The sequence below is a fragment of the Pygocentrus nattereri genome, chromosome 16 (genome assembly GCF_015220715.1).
Source record: "Pygocentrus nattereri isolate fPygNat1 chromosome 16, fPygNat1.pri, whole genome shotgun sequence".
NCBI lineage: Eukaryota > Metazoa > Chordata > Actinopteri > Characiformes > Serrasalmidae > Pygocentrus > Pygocentrus nattereri.
The window spans coordinates 4,725,506-4,743,768 of record NC_051226.1 but is presented as its reverse complement, the minus strand read 5'-3'; the positions used below and the strand labels follow the sequence as shown (position 1 = coordinate 4,743,768).

General features: G+C 43.6%; 1 protein-coding gene and 1 non-coding gene across 4 annotated transcripts in view; both read right to left on the bottom strand.

Annotated features, from left to right (window-relative positions):
• The window catches only part of zgc:92275 (uncharacterized protein LOC436885 homolog), a 48,204-nt gene extending 40,131 nt beyond the window's left edge, over positions 1-8,073 (bottom strand). For all 3 annotated transcript variants that reach the window (XR_005131645.1, XR_005131646.1, XM_017711327.2), the window contains exon 1: positions 7,285-8,073. Coding sequence is in view for 1 of the 3 variants with exons in the window: in XM_017711327.2 (XP_017566816.1) it covers positions 7,285-7,699 (415 nt within the window). In the remaining 2 variants the exon portion in view is untranslated. The remainder of the gene's footprint in view (positions 1-7,284) is intronic.
• Positions 3,572-3,760, bottom strand: LOC119265465. Its single transcript, XR_005131661.1, has one exon. It is a non-coding gene; the product is annotated as a U2 spliceosomal RNA (small nuclear RNA).
• Positions 8,074-18,263: the final 10,190 nt, after the last annotated feature.

The window sequence follows — 18,263 nt, the reverse complement described above, 5'->3', positions numbered from 1 at the left end:
TGGTGATAGGAACCAGACGTCTGAAGAGTCTCTAAAAGCCTCTAAAAGCTCCCTCGCTGAAAGTTATTACATGAAATGGTTATGAACGCACTGCTTGATTTCTGAGACACTGCTTTACAGCCTGGATACAACACTATACAAATAACGTCACTCCGTTTCGTGATATTTAAGAATAAAGAGGCCAAAAAAAAGCGCTCTTTGGTGCGATGGCATAGGACAGTGATCACTAAAAGGTGGACCACAGCCCGAGTCCAGACCCAGACGCTGTCCTCTGTGGACCTGGACCTATAGCCGATAAACCATGGAGAATTATTTAATTTCGACAGGGTGGTCTTATTTTAATCGGCATATTATTTCTAGTCATTGCGGTAGCTTTAGCGGCCCAGGAGACTCAAAACTGCATGCATTGTATCCATCATATGATGCTAATCAGCCAATCACGTCACTGCATTATGATGAGCACTAAGACTCGAGTAAGTGTCCCACACACAGGAGAGAGACGAGGCGAGAAACAGCAGTCAGAGAAGAAAGTGAGCCAGAGGGAAGTTATTCCACATATTTGTGGCTCTAAAAAGAGAAGCTGACAGTAAATGTTGTTGAACTGACTGAACTGGACTTTATTTGATCTGATATTCAGTTGTCGACTGTATAAGATGTTGATATTCCTGCTCGGCTACTTCAGTAAACAGTAAATGGCACCGAGTCATAATGCCAGTTAGACATTATGATGTTCTGGACCTTCGCTTGAGGAAATTTTCTCTAACAGGACCTGGCATAGAAGAACCACTTTTGGCTCCTTGGTAAAACTTCCAATGGACAGTTTCCTCAAAGAATCATTTCAGTAGAGGATATGTGCAAGTGTGAAGAAGGTTCTTCAGTTTAAAGAACTTCCACACAATGTAAAGGTTAGAAGCTTTTCCTAGAACCATGTCAAAGCAAAGGATCAGTATTTTTTAAAGGTTCTATACCAATTAAAAGGAACCATGCTTCCAAGCCAAGAACCTCTACTTTTAAAAGTGCAACCGAATGAGAGTGGAGACATTACAGTGAATGAGACGTCCTCCAGAGGCAGTCTAAACTGACTTAATTAAGCCACACAGGTGCCTTATGCTGTTAGAGTGACCTGTGCTTAGGAGAATCATTTTTACCAATGCACAGCGTGAAACTGATTTCGACTGCCTCCCTGCATCTAGATGTTTCATGGAGAACCCTGTCCGCAAGCCAGGCCTTCTTGAAGGTCATCAAGTTGAGATACACACAGGCACATCAGAACAATCGTTTCTAAGCAGTCAAGACATGTCAGAGTGCCCTTAATACAAAATAACAAAGGTGGTTTGTTTGAAGTTTCCACTGAAAAGCTAAAGGGGTTTGCAACACGATAAGGTCGTTCTCTCATAGCAACCCGGCTGAGCCACGGTTACCCACATTAAACACAACAAAAAACCAGCAGGCAGGGTAATTAAAGACGCTGAACTGCCTTAGTGACGAGACTCGAACCCAAACTGCTTAATCCTCAACATTCAGCACAGAGGTTACAGCCGGTCAGTGGTGCAGTACAGTAAAGCAATACAGTCGGGGTCAGCATTTCTTTAGTCCAGAGGGACCCCGCACGGCTCAGGTTAGATTTTTTCTGTCCAACTTTCTTGATTTAGATACGCTGATAAAAGTGAGACACTGAACTGCTGTGCATTTTACAAAATCCATCATTTGAATCAATACAATTCGGTCATGTCTCATAGATTTTCAGTCCACATATTGGCTTTTACTTGTATTTTATATTTCCCCTGAGGTCCACATATAACATTTGTGTGGCTTTACACACTAAAATGAGTCAAAAGTCATTTTCCAAGCTCTCTTTGACCTTTTTTCCATTTTTAAACAGGCTGTTTCTTTGTTATTGTGCTTTAAAACTGGTATACGTAAAGGATCCCTGTTCTGACTGACCACTCTGTGTTGCAGGTCATCCAAAAAGCAGTCTGGGCTAAAACACTCCTTATAACCTCAGAATAAAGGGGTGGGGCTAAATGCACTGGATTCTGTAACAGCTCAAACAAAGCTAATTAAATAGGGGCTGTATTTGCAGTGCAGTGTCCATTCATGCACTGGGGGCATTTTGAAACGCCTGTGTTTCAGAAATGTACGGAAAATTTGTTTTTCTGTAATATGGGCCCTTTAACACAGTCATTTCATCAGCCATGTGAGAATTCATGAGCTAAATCTGCTACAACAGGCAGAACTGTGGTCCTCCAGGGAGTTGTGCTCCTGCCTAATACAGTATTAAAGGCACCAGTTAGACATCAGGCACTTGAAGCTGTTTATTTGGATGTAATAAGGGCATTCATAAGCGAGCCGAGTCCTCACCCTGTACCTACCTCTAAACAAATATGGCAAAGTGCCCTGCATTTTAACCCACCCGGGCACTGAAACACCACGTACACACACACTAGGGGGCAGTGAGCACACTCCCAGAGCGGTGGGCTGCCCAATCCACAGCACATGCGGAGCAGTTGGAGGTTAGGAGTCTTGATCAAGGGCACTTCAGTCAGGGGACTTGGGATATCGAGCAGGTGACCTTCAGGTCACAGGGCTGGTTCCCTAACCTCCAGCCCACAACTGCCCCCAAAACTGAACCATAATCCACTGAAATGATCTGTTCTAAGCTGGACTGACTCCACACACTGCGCCTCACCTCCAGGCTTTTATTCTACTGTTCTGTTGAAAATATTTGGTTATGAAAAGGACCAAATACCAACTTTTCACCTGGAAAAACTGACTTAAGGTTCACAATCAGACCTTTAAACCACTGCTGGAGCTCTGAGGGGACGTTTACACTGTCTGTACCTCGATGAATGGTGAATGTACTCACACAGAACCTTTATTTCTAACAGCTTAGTTACTAAATAATAGCCTCAACCTTAGGACAAACCAATCTTTAGAGAAATTCCCATCTGTTTTTCCAAATTTTTGCACATTTAAATTTAAATCACTAACTGTTCACAGTGGTGGTGACAGTAACCAGACATCTGAAGAGTCTCCAAAAACTCCCTGACAAAGTCATCACAGGAAAAGGTTTTGAATACACTGCCTGAGGCCAAAGACATTGTCTCATGATAATTTGGAGAAGCTTTCTTCCTAAAACATATTTGAATATCTTCTCACTGCAAAGAGCTACATGCAGGACATTCTAAGGCCATTTTTTCAGATTTACAACTATTTTATCATCGTCAACATATGAAAACTCAGAAGAAAAACGCAGCTTCACTGGTCATTTTGGACACCAACATTGTTTCCTAATTAAGTGACCCTTATTAGTCCCATAACGGGGAAAGTCCACCTCCGCATTTAACCCATCCGTGAAGTGAAACACCACATACACACTAGTGAGCACACACACACTAGGGGGCAGTGAGCACACTTGTCTGGAACGGTGGGCAGCCCAATCCACAGCACCCGGGGAGCAGTTGGGGGTTAGGTGTCTTGCTCAAGGACACCTCAGTCAGCTCTGGGGATCGAACCGGCGACCTTCTGGTCACGAGGCCGGTTCCCTAACCTCCAGCCCACGACTGTCCCCAGGAAGTGCACCATTCCCAGGTACTGCAATACCAGGTTGATGCGTGGAGCGGACGGAGCAAGCCCCTCTTCCGTCTCCCTGTTCTAAAAATCGATTTAATATGTAGTCCTCGTATAGAGGACGTATCAGATATTAAACTGATAAGAACAGATACTACACTTGATCTTAGCCAAAAGGCCGAGAAGCGATGGGACAGGAAATTTTTGCATGTTGTCACTGTCTAAAGGAAAACGAGCATCTCCAAAACGGTTCACAGGAGACCATTCTTTATTTTCAATGCAAGTCAATGTCAAGAGATTTTATTCCAAGCTATTCTGGAGTATTTATCGGTCCAGTCATCATGAAATTTTCACACAATGTAAAGGACACCGTGCCGTGTTCAAATGATGTGGAAAAGTGAAAGTTGATACACGGGTTTTCCTGTGGACACCAATGATGAATCAATAACAGGGGAATAAATACGCTTTTCCTCCATCACCAGTGGAATTGATGCAGAGCAGCGAGCATCCATTACTGAACTGACCTGAAAACGGCAGATGGCTACATCACTGTGTGAGGAGAGCTATTTTTAAACCAGATCCACACACTCAGCTCAGATACAGAACCACAATGTGAGGGATACGCTTACCACCTCAAACGGTGCATCTGGGACATAGACGAGAAAGCTGCCTAATCTAATGCTGATCACAGGAGGAACTGACGGAACAGGATTCTGTGAGGCATTAGGGAAGCAAATGGGATATTTTCAGGGATGGATGTTTATTGCACATGCTTGCACAAGAGCATTTTAGAGTGAGCAATAACCAGAGGTTGGTAAAACCATTCTGTGCGTACAAGGTTGTCACGTTAAAATGACTCATGCCGAAGTAAAATTAGCTACCACAACACTGCACACACCGATCAGGCATAGCATCGTTTCTACACTCACTGTCCAGCTTATCAGCTCCACTTACTGTATAGCTGCACTTTGTAGTCCTACAGTTACAGACTGTAGTCCATTTGCTTCTCTGCATACTTTATTAATGTGTGTTGTGCTGGTACGAGTGGATCAGACACAGCAGTGCTGCTGGAGTTTTCAAACACTGCGTCCACTCACTGTCCACTCTATTAGACACTCCTACCTTGTCGGTCCACCTTGTAGATGTAAAGTCAGAGACGACAACAGTGGTCACAGGACACTGTTGGCTGGATATTTTTGGCTGGTGGACTTTTCTCAGTCCAGCAGTGACACTGAGGTGTTTAAAATCTCCAGCAGCACTGCTGTGTCTGATCCACTCAGACCAGCACAACACACACTAACACACCACCACCACTGAGAATGATCCACCACCCAAATAGTACCTGCTCTGTGAGGGTCCATGGGGGTCCTGACCACTGAAGAACAGGGTAACAGAGTATCAGAGAAACAGATGGACTACAGTCTGTAACTGTAGAACTACAAAGACCAGCTATACAGTAAGTGGAGCTGATAAGATGGACAGTGAGCGTAGAAACAAGGAGGTGGTCAGGATGTTATGCCTGATCGGTGTACAGTAAAAAGTATCAGGTGCCAAAATTACACCCAGCATCTATTAGTGTTTGAACTGAGGTTTGGTAGGATCTACTTCTCTATTTATGGGATCCTTTTGAGCTAAAATGAAATGATAGAGCTCAAAAGCTTCATTAGACCCTGAACGTGTTGTTGCAAGTCAATGGTCCAGCTGAAATAGCCCAACCACCCAAACACGACAAAAAGTATGATGATAAAACAAGGAGTGACCCCTGACTAGAGCAGAAAGATAAAGCATTTTTACACTGAAGACAAAATTTGAAAGTTTTAAAATCACAAGAACTTTAATTATTAACAACATCATACATTTTAAGTGGGAAAACTGAACATAATAGCATGAAGCTTGTGAACTGCCTGGACATGAGTTACACTAATCTAAAGCAACCAAGCACCCAAACATAATCACAACTAACTGACAGCAACTGGGAGCAATCAAGCTTCCATCAAGAAAAAGCGGATATCGCTGCTGTTGGAAGAAAACCTCAAGTCTCCATTTTTGTAGTTTTTCAGTTTTTGACATAATTTGAAAATGATTGTGGCCCTAAACATTATATGTAAACGTTATGACGAATAGACCAAAAGAAATGGCCCAAAATGACTTGAAAAAAGTCTGGATCCATTGACTTGCATTAAAACTAAAGTAGATTTTTCCCTCTCTTGCAAAGTTATCGTTTTAGAGATACAAGGTTTCCGACAACGGCGATATGCTGGTCTTCTTGGACCAAATAACAGGACTGGAGTCTAAATTTATAGAAAACGATAGAAATTGAAACCGCAGTCACGGTATTAGTCTGACAAAATCCCAATTAGATGTTTTAGTCAAAAACTGTTCAGCCCTGTGAATAAAGCCTGACTGTTGAGCCATTTAAATGACCGAGTTTAATAGTAACACATTGTATCCCAGCACCCACGACCCATAAGAATAAGCGGCTAAGTGTGTGTGTATATGTGTGTGTGTGTGTGTGTGTGTGTGTGTGTGTGTGTGTGTGTGTGTGTGTGCGTCTGCATCCTAGCATGAAAATACAGATTAGTACTAAGACACAAACATATATGTGTGTGTGTGTGTATATATATATATATATATATATATATATATATATATATATATATACACATATATGTATACACACACACACACACACACACACACATACACACACACAACCACACACACACTGCCCTAAGTTGCCTAAATTCACCATCACATTTAGACTAAATGTCTTAATGTTATCTAAAGTAGTGTTCCTCCTGAAGATCTACTTTACAGTACCTTTCCCTTCCAACCCAAATCACACTCTTCTGATCCAGCTATGCAAGTCGAGGTAAGGCAAGGTAAACTCTGCAGGAAAGAATATCCGAAAGTTTCCAGACACCCCATGCATTTAGTGAATTCAGCCACTTTAATGTGCACCTGTTAGTGACACAGATGTTCAACTGTGCACATACAAGTTTTACTGAGCAACAGACACTGGGAGCCTCAGGTGAGCTTAAGGTCACCGTGCCCACTGCCAGGCGCTGGTTATTCTCCAGAGAACACAGTTCCACTGCTCCACAGCCCAATCCTGGGCTGAGGGACGGTGAAACTGCGTTCTCCGGGGTGATGGAGCTCCATCCCATACCTGGGATGAGTTGGAGTGATCCAGAACTGATCATCCAGCATCAGTACCTGACTTCACCGACGCTCTTGCGGCTGTATGCAATCAGATCCTCACAGCAACGTTGCACAGAAATGCTGCAAGGCGTCTACAAACTTTTGGATATAACCCAAGGAGCAGGGCGAATATTCTGTGGAATGAAGTGCTGATGATGGTTAGGTGGACCTGCTAACTTACCTCTACACTCTTAAAAAGATGGTTCTTCAACGGTTCTTTAGTAAAGGTAATGGTTCTATATAGAACCAATTCGAGCCATTTTTTTTTTTGCATGGTGAAACTGTGAAATAGGCAGTAGGAACACCAATTTAGGTTCTATATAGAACCATTTTCAAAAAGGTTCTACATAGAACCATGTGCAACACATTCTCCATCAACATGAAGAACCGTTTCACCATGCGAAGAAATACTGAAGCAGGAAAAGGTTCTACATTAAACTGATGGTTCTGAATAGAACAATCCCCTTCAGTAAAGAACCATCTCATAGCACTCGCATGGGTTCCGTTAGTTACCTAGCACTGTGACGCTCCTCACGTCGCCTCTCTCCAGCATGTGGGAGTCCAAAACCCGGTACCATCCGTTGGGGTAGACCGGAGGAAGCTCTCCGGTCTTCCGTCGCCGCCTCACCTCGTTGGCCGCCCGGGCTCTGGAGCGACCGTCCTCGGCCACGTAGCCCACGTCCTCCGGGCTCCGCAGCAGCTCCAGCGGGGCGAAGAACAGACGGTACAGCCAGCCGGCCGCAAGGAGGAGCACCCCGGCCACGAGGCATGCCGCAGCGCGCGCTGGAGCTCCGGCCAGCCCGGTCTTTCTCCACAGCTCCGGGTAGCCGAAGTCCCACGGGTCAAACACAAGGAGGAGGGCGGCGGCCAGGACCAGGACAGCCACCGAGAGCAGCTTCCAGAGCAGCGAGTTGCCAGAAAGATCCATCGTTTGTTTTTAGGGCTGCAGGCTCAGACCAGGCGACTCAGACGGTCCCCAGCATAGCTCACCATCTTTCTGCCGCTTGTCGGGACCCACAGCCCCCACGTCCTCCGCCCCAAAGTCCCAGACGATGCGAAAAACGTTACTAATTAATTCAATTAAATCGAAGTTTTAGCTCTAATTTAATCCGTCCTCTAATATAAAAACGAGTTGCAAATTAAAAAGCCTGAAAAAGCATCCTTGCAGAAGTTAAAGGAAAGTGAGGAATCAATCTTACAAAAAGTCACAGAATAAAAACCCAAACTTCAGCCGCAGGTCCGGTTCGAGGGAGGAAGAAGAGGCTTTCTTCATTTATTAGGCTTTCTTCATGTGGCAAAAATGGCGCCGGAAAGCCAAAATGTGCAGACACTCCAAACACCTTACATTTTATACCCCTCCTGGGCGAGTTTACCACCCCCCCCGGGGGTGAGATCATCGCCCCACCTATCTTTAATACGTCCTGAAATCACCTTGGTCACCAACAGATCTGTTTTTTGTGGCTTTCTTAGGAACCCTTATTTCCTAGGGACATATACCTCAACATATATTTTTATGTAATTCCCTCATCCCGGCACCCTGGTCACCCTGACCAAGTGTTGGGCGCTCTCCTCATTTGTTTTGACTGATGGGCCAGTATCTACCAGCTCTCATCTATTTTGCTCATTAGTGGCCAGCTTGTTTTTGCTGAACGTGCAGTGATTCTCAGGCTCCTAGGCCAGGTGCCCCCACCTTCAAAGACCTCTTTCATGGCCTACACCACCTGCCTGTGGAGCGGAATCTCTCTCTGCGCTCCATATATGGAACCGTTAGGCCTGCTCTTCCGCCAAATGGGTCTGTTTGTCTCTGTTTAATGCTCACAACTCTGTCTCATAACTCTAAGTTAATGATTACTGCAAAGCTTCTATTAAACGATGGTTTAAGGACACATTTATTCAAAAGTCACGGCATCTCCCTCCTTTCTCGTGATTAACTAAACATGAGAACGCCACACTTATCAGCTCATTTACACAGAGCGCGTGGATTATACGTGTCATGGTGACAAGTGATAAAATACAAAGTTTGTGAAGCTACTTGTGCATATAAGTGATACCAACATCGAACCTGGTTGGTAAAGTAAAACTAAGCATGTCAAAGTGTTTAAAGTTGAAATGTCAAATAAAACTCAGAGAGCTGTAAAAGTAAAAAGTGTTACGGATTGTTACGTCCTAAAAAGGTGCATGAGTCAAAAGTGTAAACCAAAAGTGGTTCTAAAACTAAAATCTTAAAATCAAGGAGTTTGACATTAAATCGAATCCAAACGAGAAAAAGTCCAAAAAATGAAGGAGTTAAAAATTAAAAACAAACTTTACCATTTCCCTCCTCCAGGGAAAACACGACCTGTGTCCCAGGACACACCTAATAGGAATGAAAACATTGCCATAATATCATAGTAATATAGAATAAAGCCAAACTAAGAGTCTGATAAGCCTTAAAATGTGGGCGAGAAACGGTCAGATGTGACGGGCACAGCATAAATGGTCCACTCTGCTTATGAAGTCAAACGAGGTCAGCATAGAGTCTCGCAACTTCATTATATACATAACAGGTACCCCAAAAAGCCATATAGCTCAAAAAAGGACCCTTCCAGCCCCCAGAACCCTTCTGGTCCTAACTCAAGCCCTTGGCATGTAACAGCGACCAACCGAAACTCCTTGTAGTTGGGCAACGTGTGTTTTTACCCAGAAAAGGGTAATGGAGGAACCAGCCTCGTGACCGGAAGGTCGCCGGTTCGATCCCCAGAGCTGACAGCACATGACTGAGGTGTCCTTGAGCAAGACATCTAACCCCCAACTGCTCCCCGGGCGCTGCGGATTGGGCTGCCCACTGCTCTGGGCAAGTGTGCTCACTGCCCCCTAGTGTGTGTGTGCTCACTAGTGTGTATGTGGTGTTTCACTTCACGGATGGGTTAAATGCCGAGGTGGAATTTCCCCAGTTGTGGGACTAATAAGGGTCACTTAACTAATTATAAAGTTTTAAGAAATTGGTAGTTAATAACTCACAATCATGCGGCTCTCCATCATCAGGTGTAGCCAATCTCTCAGCTGGATTTACTTTGGAACACCTTTTTATTGTCATCTCTGAGGCAGAAATGTCATATCCTGTTCTCCTAGCATTGGTCAACACAAAAGAGTTGGATGTCAACAAAGTATGTAAGGCATGGTTCATGAAGATGAACATGAGATCAACCTTATGACCCAAAGTAATAGAAGTTGCTTTTTCATATGCGAATGCTGCTGCTGCCAACCCCTGGTAACATGGTGGCATTCCCTGTTCAATCTTATCAAGTTGGGTGCTAAAATAAGCAATTGGTTGACTTTGACCATCATGTTCCTGTGCCAGAACAGCATTGGCATATCCATTTCTGGTAGCTACATACAACTGAAAAGGCTTAGTGTAACCTGGACTGGCGTCCAGTCTATCTTAACAGCTTCAAACGCCTGTTCTGCTTCTTCATCCCACACTAAGTGTCCTTTGAGGTTCTGTTGGCCTGCGCTATGCATTAACCTTCTCAATGGGTTTTAAATCACATATCCATTGTCTGATATACCCTACTATACCTAAAAGTGTCAGCATTTCAGAGACTGTTGTAGGTTTGGGTGCACTTTGAACTAACTTTATCTGAGATGGCATTACTGAACGGGCGGCACGGTGGCGTGGTGGGTAGCGCTGTTGCCTCACAGCAAGGAGGTCCTGGGTTCGATTCCCCGGCTGGGTGACCAGGGTCCTCACTGTTTGGAGTTTGCATGTTCTCCCCATGTCTGCGTGGGGTTCCTCTGGGTTCTCCGGTTTCCTCCCACAATCCAAAGACATGCAGTCAGGCCAATTGGACAAGCTAAATTACACCTGTGTGTGAGTGACTGTCTGTCTGCCCTGCGATGGACTGGCGACCTGTCCAGGGTGTATCCTGCCTTTCGCCCGAAGGCTGCTGGGATAGGCTCCAGCACCCCCCCGTGACCCTGATGGGGAAGCAGTTTGGAAAATGGATGGGCATTACTGAACGTGAATTTGCATGTAGACGTCAGCCTAAATAATCAACTTCTCTAGCACAAAATTGCAATTTTTCTTTGCTTACTTTAAGACCTTTCTCCGAGTCTTTTTCACATTGTTCTTTGGTTGGGCTACAAATTAACGGATTGTCTACATACTGCAAAATTGTACTGTCATCTTGGATGTCCCTCAAATCTGCTGCTACTACTCTGTTAAATACCAAAGGGCTGTCACAACAACCTTGCGGTAAACGAGAGTAGGTATATTGTTTACCTCCATAACTGAAAGCAAACGAGGGTCCTTGATTGTTCATGTAGTGGGATGCTGAAGAAGGCTGAACACAAGTCAATGACTCTACAATACATGGTGTCAGCAGGTATGTTTGAGAGCAAAGTATATGGATCTGGCACAATTGGTGTTTCAGCTTCAACCACAGCATTAATAGCTCATAAGTCATGCACTAAATGCCATTTATCTGAATTGGGCTTTTTAACTGGGAAAGTTGGAGTATTGCAGGGACTTTGTGATTCAATCAGAACTCCTGCTTCTATCAAACCCTCAATGGTTGGTCTAATTCCTTCGAATGCTGCTGCACTAAGTGGATATTGTTTTTGAAAAGGAAGGCTCACATTGGGCTTCACATTAATCTGGACTTCTCCTGCAGACTTCACTAAGCCTACATCTGTGTGATGTTGAGTCCAAAGTCTATCAGGCACTTGTTTCAATAAATCTTCACGTTCTGTGCTCAGAACATATTGAGTGATTGGTGTAGCACTGTCCACCAAGACCTTCTCCGCCACCGTTCGGTCTACTGACTTTATGGCTATCTTATAATAAGAGCCAACTGCTGACCTCTGGATGCATTTATTGTCAGTCTTCATCCAGCTGAGCTCCCTGCTGGCTTTTATTGGTCCAATGTCTTTAGACTGACTATCTTTTGAAATCATTAATGAAACATGTGGCACTGAGTCTGACACTTTATAACATTGTGCAATTTCTGAGTCTGATTCTGCTTCCACTGCCACTCCTTGCGGTCCTATGATTATGTCTCCTGTTGTGATGAGAATGGATCATCCTTCCAGACATTCTATCCAAGCTGAATCATATTCTTCATGTGCATTATTTGGGTCATATAACAATGTGCAATGTAAATCATCAATCACTTCTTCCATTTCAGGCTGAAGTACCTGTATCCAAATTTTCCATAACATGAAGTTGTTATATAAATTGGGTTCCGTTAACCTTAACCAATAAACTGCGGGTGTAAACAGTTGTTGTTCACATTCTGTGGTTAAAAGCATTTGCCAAACGTGTGAAGGAAAGTCTACCAAAACTCCATCAGGTGCGCATTTGATGTCTGCATTGAATTTACACAGAATATCTCTTCCTAATAGATTAACTGGGCAGGTGTCTGAATATAACAGGGGCATTATTATTTTGTGTTTGTCAATGGTCAACTCTAGTGGCTCTGTAAATTTCAATGTTTCCATTTTCCCAGAGAAACCTTGTGTCCTGATCTTTTTGTTGGACAGGGGGAGGTGTGCTCCTTCGGGACCAATTACCGAATGTGTGGCCCCTGTATCCACCAGAAAAGGTAGTGATTGTTGACCATTGATTAACACCTGCAATTTGGGTTCCCCCACTGATGATGTGGAAGCCTCCAATTGCAGATGCTCCCCCTCTTGGTTCTCTGGGCCCCGTCAACACCAATCTTGCTTTGATTGCTCTCCGCTACTGCAGCCACGCTGCAGTCCAAGGTCCAGCATGTGATTGGGGGTCAGTGGTACTGTTGACCACTTTGCAGCTCTTGATCACTTTGCATGTTTGGCATCTGTTGAATTCCTACTTGCCCATTGGTGGCATTCCCATTTGTCTCATTGGGCCTCCTCTTCCTCGGTTTCGTCTCTTCCTCTATTTCCAGGTCCTCCATTTACGCAGACATTGAAGGGTTGGATTCTTGCTGTTACTGGAGCAGGCTGTGTTTGACTGAACTGGAGTGTTGCTGACTGGCATGGGATATTGTTGGATTGTTTGGTTCGGTTGTATCATTTTTGGCTGAACTGTTTGACTTGGCTGCATTGGGTTTGTTTGCATTACTTGGTATGGTTGTGTTGTGTTTGCTTGAATCGCTTGATTTGGTTGAGTCACCACTGCTGCCTGTGTGGCAATGTTTTCTTGTGGGGTTTGTTGTTTAACTACTGGGGCTCCTCTTTGTGGTGGTGTCATAACAGCAGCTTGGTCGGCAGATTCATCTTTTTTCTTATCTTTTTCTTCAACTCATTCAATTGTGCTTGCTGTAGGCGTGCTGCCAGTTTCCCATTGGTTTCTTTTTCCTGTTCTTTTTTCTTCCTGTGTCTTTCCGCATGATGAATCAGTGGATGACCAGGGCACATAAGTGCGTCTGTGTCCTTTGTACAGTAAGGGAAGTTCAGTTACAGGAGCTTGTCTTAGTGATCACAAATTATATTAAGATTAAGTGACCCTTATTAGTCCCACAACAGGGAAATTTCACCTCCGCGTTTAACCCATCCATGACGTGAAACACCACATACACTCTAGTGAGCACACACACACACATACACACACACACACACACACACACACTAGGGGTCAGTGAGCACGCTTGCCCAGAGCGGTGGGCAGCCCAATCTGCAGCACCCAGGGAGCAGTTGGGGGTCAGGTGTGTTGCTCAATGGCACCTCAGTCGGCTCTGGGGATCGAACTAGCAACCTTCCAGTCATGAGGCTGGTTCCCCAACCTCCAGCCCATGACTACCCCCATATGTGCCCCACATATCTGTGTTTACATCTATCTTCTTCATCATTACTGAGTTCCGCATCAGAAGCACACTCTTCTTCTTCATTAGGCATTTGTTGTTTTGATCTTGCGTTGGTTTTGGTCTCCAATTTTATTCTCATGTCATCCATTCCAGCCTGCATTTGTCCTAAATGGTTATAATCTCCTCCCTTTCTCTGCATTCTTCTTCCTGTTGTTTCTGCTGCTCCACTTGTGCTCTTTGTTGTTCCAAGCATCCTTCCGTCAGGCGTCTCAGTTCTTCCAGCGTTTGCGGTTCCTGTGCACACTTAACCAGTGAATCCATTTCCTCCTGCATGGCTTGTTGCTTTCTCCTCGCATCCTCAAGTGGTTCAATAACCACTTCTCCATGAATTCGTTGGAGAGTTGGTTCATCACACATAATGCTTCTGGGCCTTAATGCTGGTTGGTTTGATGTCCCGCCATGTGCTTGCAAGTTTGACCCTGAAGTTGCAGCTAAATTGGGAGTGCTTACTCCTACTGGCCTGGATCCAATGTGTGAATATGAACTTGCGAAAAGTTTGAGTCCTCATATCCATGCTGTGGTGTAACAACTCAGCTTCTGTCTCTGATGCTGATTCTGACGTATCCATTTGGGGAGATCGACCTGTCTGGCTGTGAAAATCTATCAGTTCTTCACCACCTCTCATTTTGTCCTTTTGTGTCTCCATGGGGTTTGTTTTAAATTTCACTGATCCTGTCGTTTGTGCTTGGGCTTCTTTCCACTCTTCTGTCTGAATCACTGGAAAGTGTCTAGCTACTCTCTTGTGCTGGATTGGGGCATAGGCAGGTGGTCTTGTTTCATTCTGCCTTGGTGCGCTTGCTTTATTGTCAGTCTCTGTCATCTGAGCATAGCTTTTCTCTTTCTCTTTCAGCTGCATGACTCCTTCTCGAAATGCTTGTAATAATGTAAGTCTACCTTGTCTATCAGCAAGTTGATTTTCAGTCTTTTCCACCTTCCTTCTGGCATTTTTAATTGACCTCTGTTTTCAGCTAATTGGGCTCTTGCCTGCTGTGTTCTCTGTTCTTCTTTCGCATAATTCAACATCAAATGATCCACCTAGGGGCCACTGCTTTTCTTCAAATTGGGTTAACCTGTCCCACGTTTTCATGCATCGCTCTAACTCTTTTCTGGATGCAACGCCTTCTGACAACATTAAGTCAGGAGGTGTTGTTATTTTTCCTTGTTCCTGTTTGACTAATTTATTTCCCATTTCAGATTTATTTTAATAACGTTATAATCCTATTGTATAATGTTTACAAAATAAGTAAGGGTGCTATAATCCTATAGAATAGTTCTTACTAAGTAAGAACTATTCTAATTCTCCCGCAGGCGGCACTCTGTGTTTGTATGTGTGTGTGTGTGTGTGTGTGTGAACTGCTCTTTGGTGGAGCTATACACATGAGTGTGTGTGCGTAGGTGAGTGAGTGACTCCTCTGATTTTCCTCCGCGGGCGGGGCGGTGCTATGAGAGAGCGTGTACTGCGCATGTGCTGTTTTCCCCCCTCCTTCCTCCCTCTCTGTCCTGCCTCCTCTCTGCCAGACTGCCGGCCACTCCGTCCAGTCTGTTGAAACTTCATTTTTCTTGCTATTAGCAATTTTACACAATTTCTTAGACAACAAATAAATCCTAAATAGGCCTTCTGTTTGACATTATAACAGACTATTTCTGTTCTCTGAATATTTCTTAAGCAATTAATAATATTAATTCTGAACAGTCAAACTCTCGGCATTACAGTGAACTCTTTCAGTGCTTTTAAATGGTTAAATCTTCACCAACCAGGCCCTTAACATGCTGACCAATCTAATTCATAGTCAGGCCAAGATGAAAATAGTCTGGTTTTGGGAGTTTCTGATAAAACGTTGAATTCGAGCCTGAACTGTGACCCTACCAGTTTTTGTAAAATACAACACAACTGCTTCCAAATCTGGATTTGGCTGCAAAAATGGGGTAAATGGGGCAAATGGGGTCAGTTTCATGTATTTTAGTCCATCTAAGAGGAACCCACCAACCCAATGCTGTTGCCTTTTCTCTGGTCCATAGCTGATCTCTTTTTGAGAAAACATAAACTGAAGCGTTTTCTCTGTACACCACATCCATTTTATCTCAGATCTTTATGCTAATATTGTAGAGTAATGTACCCCTCGCGCTGTCCTATTGTGGAACGCCTCTACCAGCAACAGCAGATTCGTCCCAGCTCACAAATGCATTTATTTTTCCCACTGTAACAGCTGGCCTCACCAACAGCTCACTGAACAGGCTCTGACCCAACGCGTCAAGTCTATCAATAATTACAGAGGATAGACTGCTTTCCCAGTTCACTTCTCTTTTTTCGATCGTTAAGTACATTTCTAATTCTCGGCACTGCCTGTCATCTTCAGGGGGGGCCATACTGGCCCCACGCCAGTAGTTCCGACCTCGCTGCAGCTTGTAATGGCACGTCACTAGCCAGCAATGAATGTAATATTGAGCTTAATAAATTCTTATTCCACACTCTCTTTATTCTTTGTTTTAGACTATGGTTACGAAAAACTGCCTCAACTTCATCCCAATTAACCCACTGTGTAACCCCCACAGGTTCTCATTAACCACTGTAGCTCACTGCCAATATTCTCTCCCCTGGCAATCTCTGTATGTACGCTCAAGCCAAAAATGTGTTCCTGTGCCCTGCGTCTCCTTTAATAGGAAACTCTCCATAAGCAAACCACAATTAACTCGGCTCTCAACGGTCACTAATAACTTTTGGCTTAAATATTTACTCAACCAGGGTCGGGTGGTATGTACAAGGGCAATTCCAATCCAGAATTCCAATAACTGCCATTTCCTTACTCCAAATTCTCTATTTTTATTGCTTACATGGGCGCTCGTAATATTGATGGTCAGAGTCGTCAAACTTTTGTCATCCATCCTATTTTTACACCATACTTCAAGTATATCAAGCATCCGTCTATCTTTTCTTCCTTCGGCCAAACAGCAAGATCTTCACAGCTTTAAAAGACGATGCTGGCACATTCTTCAGTTACTGGTGACAAACGCGTTTCATCCAGCCTAACGGGCCTCCCAATTAGATTATTGGTACCCAGTTACTTTCAGTTCTTGTTCTGTAATTTTATCTCTTACCAGAACAGAAATGACTCTGATTATAATTCTCTAAAATTGCCTCAATGTTTGTAGACACACTACGAATCTTACATAAAAAACAGTCCAGTGTCCAGTGGTGGACAGTAACTAAATAAATGTAATTTGTTACTGTACTTAAGTAGTTTTTTCATGTATCTGTACTTTACTTAAGTATTTACATTTTTGGTGACTTTTTACCTTTTTCTCCGCTACATTTTGAGAAATCTGTCGTTCCTTTTGGTTTCTGTGTGTATCAAAACGTAACATGTCAAAACGAAAGAAGCGCAAAGCCAGAGCACCAATCAGGGCCCAGCGGTCACTTTGTTTAGAGCTGGTTTTGACCTGTTGGTCATACCGACCCAGTGCAGCACGCGGTTCAACGTCAGCGCAGCAGCATAAAACTTTGGGAGAGTCTGTTCAACATAAATGATGAACTAACCTAACTTTGTGTAAATAGAGCTCAATATAGAAATATGTCCACATATGCAGTCGAGACTGACGCGGCTTTTTTCTGAATTTCTACAAACACCATTTCATTTTATAGTAAATGAGTTTGGGCTGGTTTATGTTTATGAACAGACGCCTACAGATCAACATAGTAAAGGAGCTCATCTGTGATCCTGAGTTTAAAGCCAGTTTTTATTCAACTTAAACTTGGAACTAAGTTGTAAATAAATCTGAAACTGAAACTTTGCTTGTGTGTAAAAAGTGATTTCAGAGCCACTCGGTTCTCCCTGATGGAAACTGTTTACCTTCAGTGTTTTGTGCTTCTGATCATTTTAATAGACGTCAGCGTCACTAATTAATGACGTTCTATTAAAAGACTGGTTTACCAAGAGAGACGCTGGAGGACTTTCACCTGAAATGAGTTCATGAAGCCAGTCTGGTTATAAAAATGATAACAGGACATCAGAGCCAGAATTACTCTTTTAGTACTTTTACTTTATACTTAAGTACATTTGAAAGTAAATACTTTAGTACTTTTAATCAAGTGGAGGTCTAAAGGGAGAAACTTCTACTTTTACTGGATGAACATTTTACCTTGGGTGTCTCGACTTTAACTCAAGTACATGATCTGTGTACTTCGTCCACCACTGGATAATAGTGCCTGTTGTCAAGTATCTTTATCACCATGTGCATATGTCAACAAAGATGTCACATTGTTTGATGCATTTTATTACCCGACGCGAAAAACGATGAGTGTTTGAAGTCCAGTGATCCATTGTAGTGATGCAGCCGCAGGACACTCAGCAGGCCCTTGTTATGAGCAGTGATCTCAGATGTGGTGGATTTCTTGCTGTCATGGTAGTTTCTGCTGTCCTTTCTAAAATGTTAGAGTCTCTCATGCTTTCATGTGAGAATAAGATTCTACTGAAAGGATTATTTTTAACATCTTGGTGTAGCCACAGTTGGGCCACTGAATACTGCAGTCTAGTAAGGCAGTGGTTTTAGAAGGGTGGAGACCCCTGGGATGGAATATTTCAGCACTAAGGGGCTTTTGAGGCTTAATGCTTAATCTGTAAATGCAGATTTGTGTATAGTGTATGACCACTGAGTGCGTTATGTCAC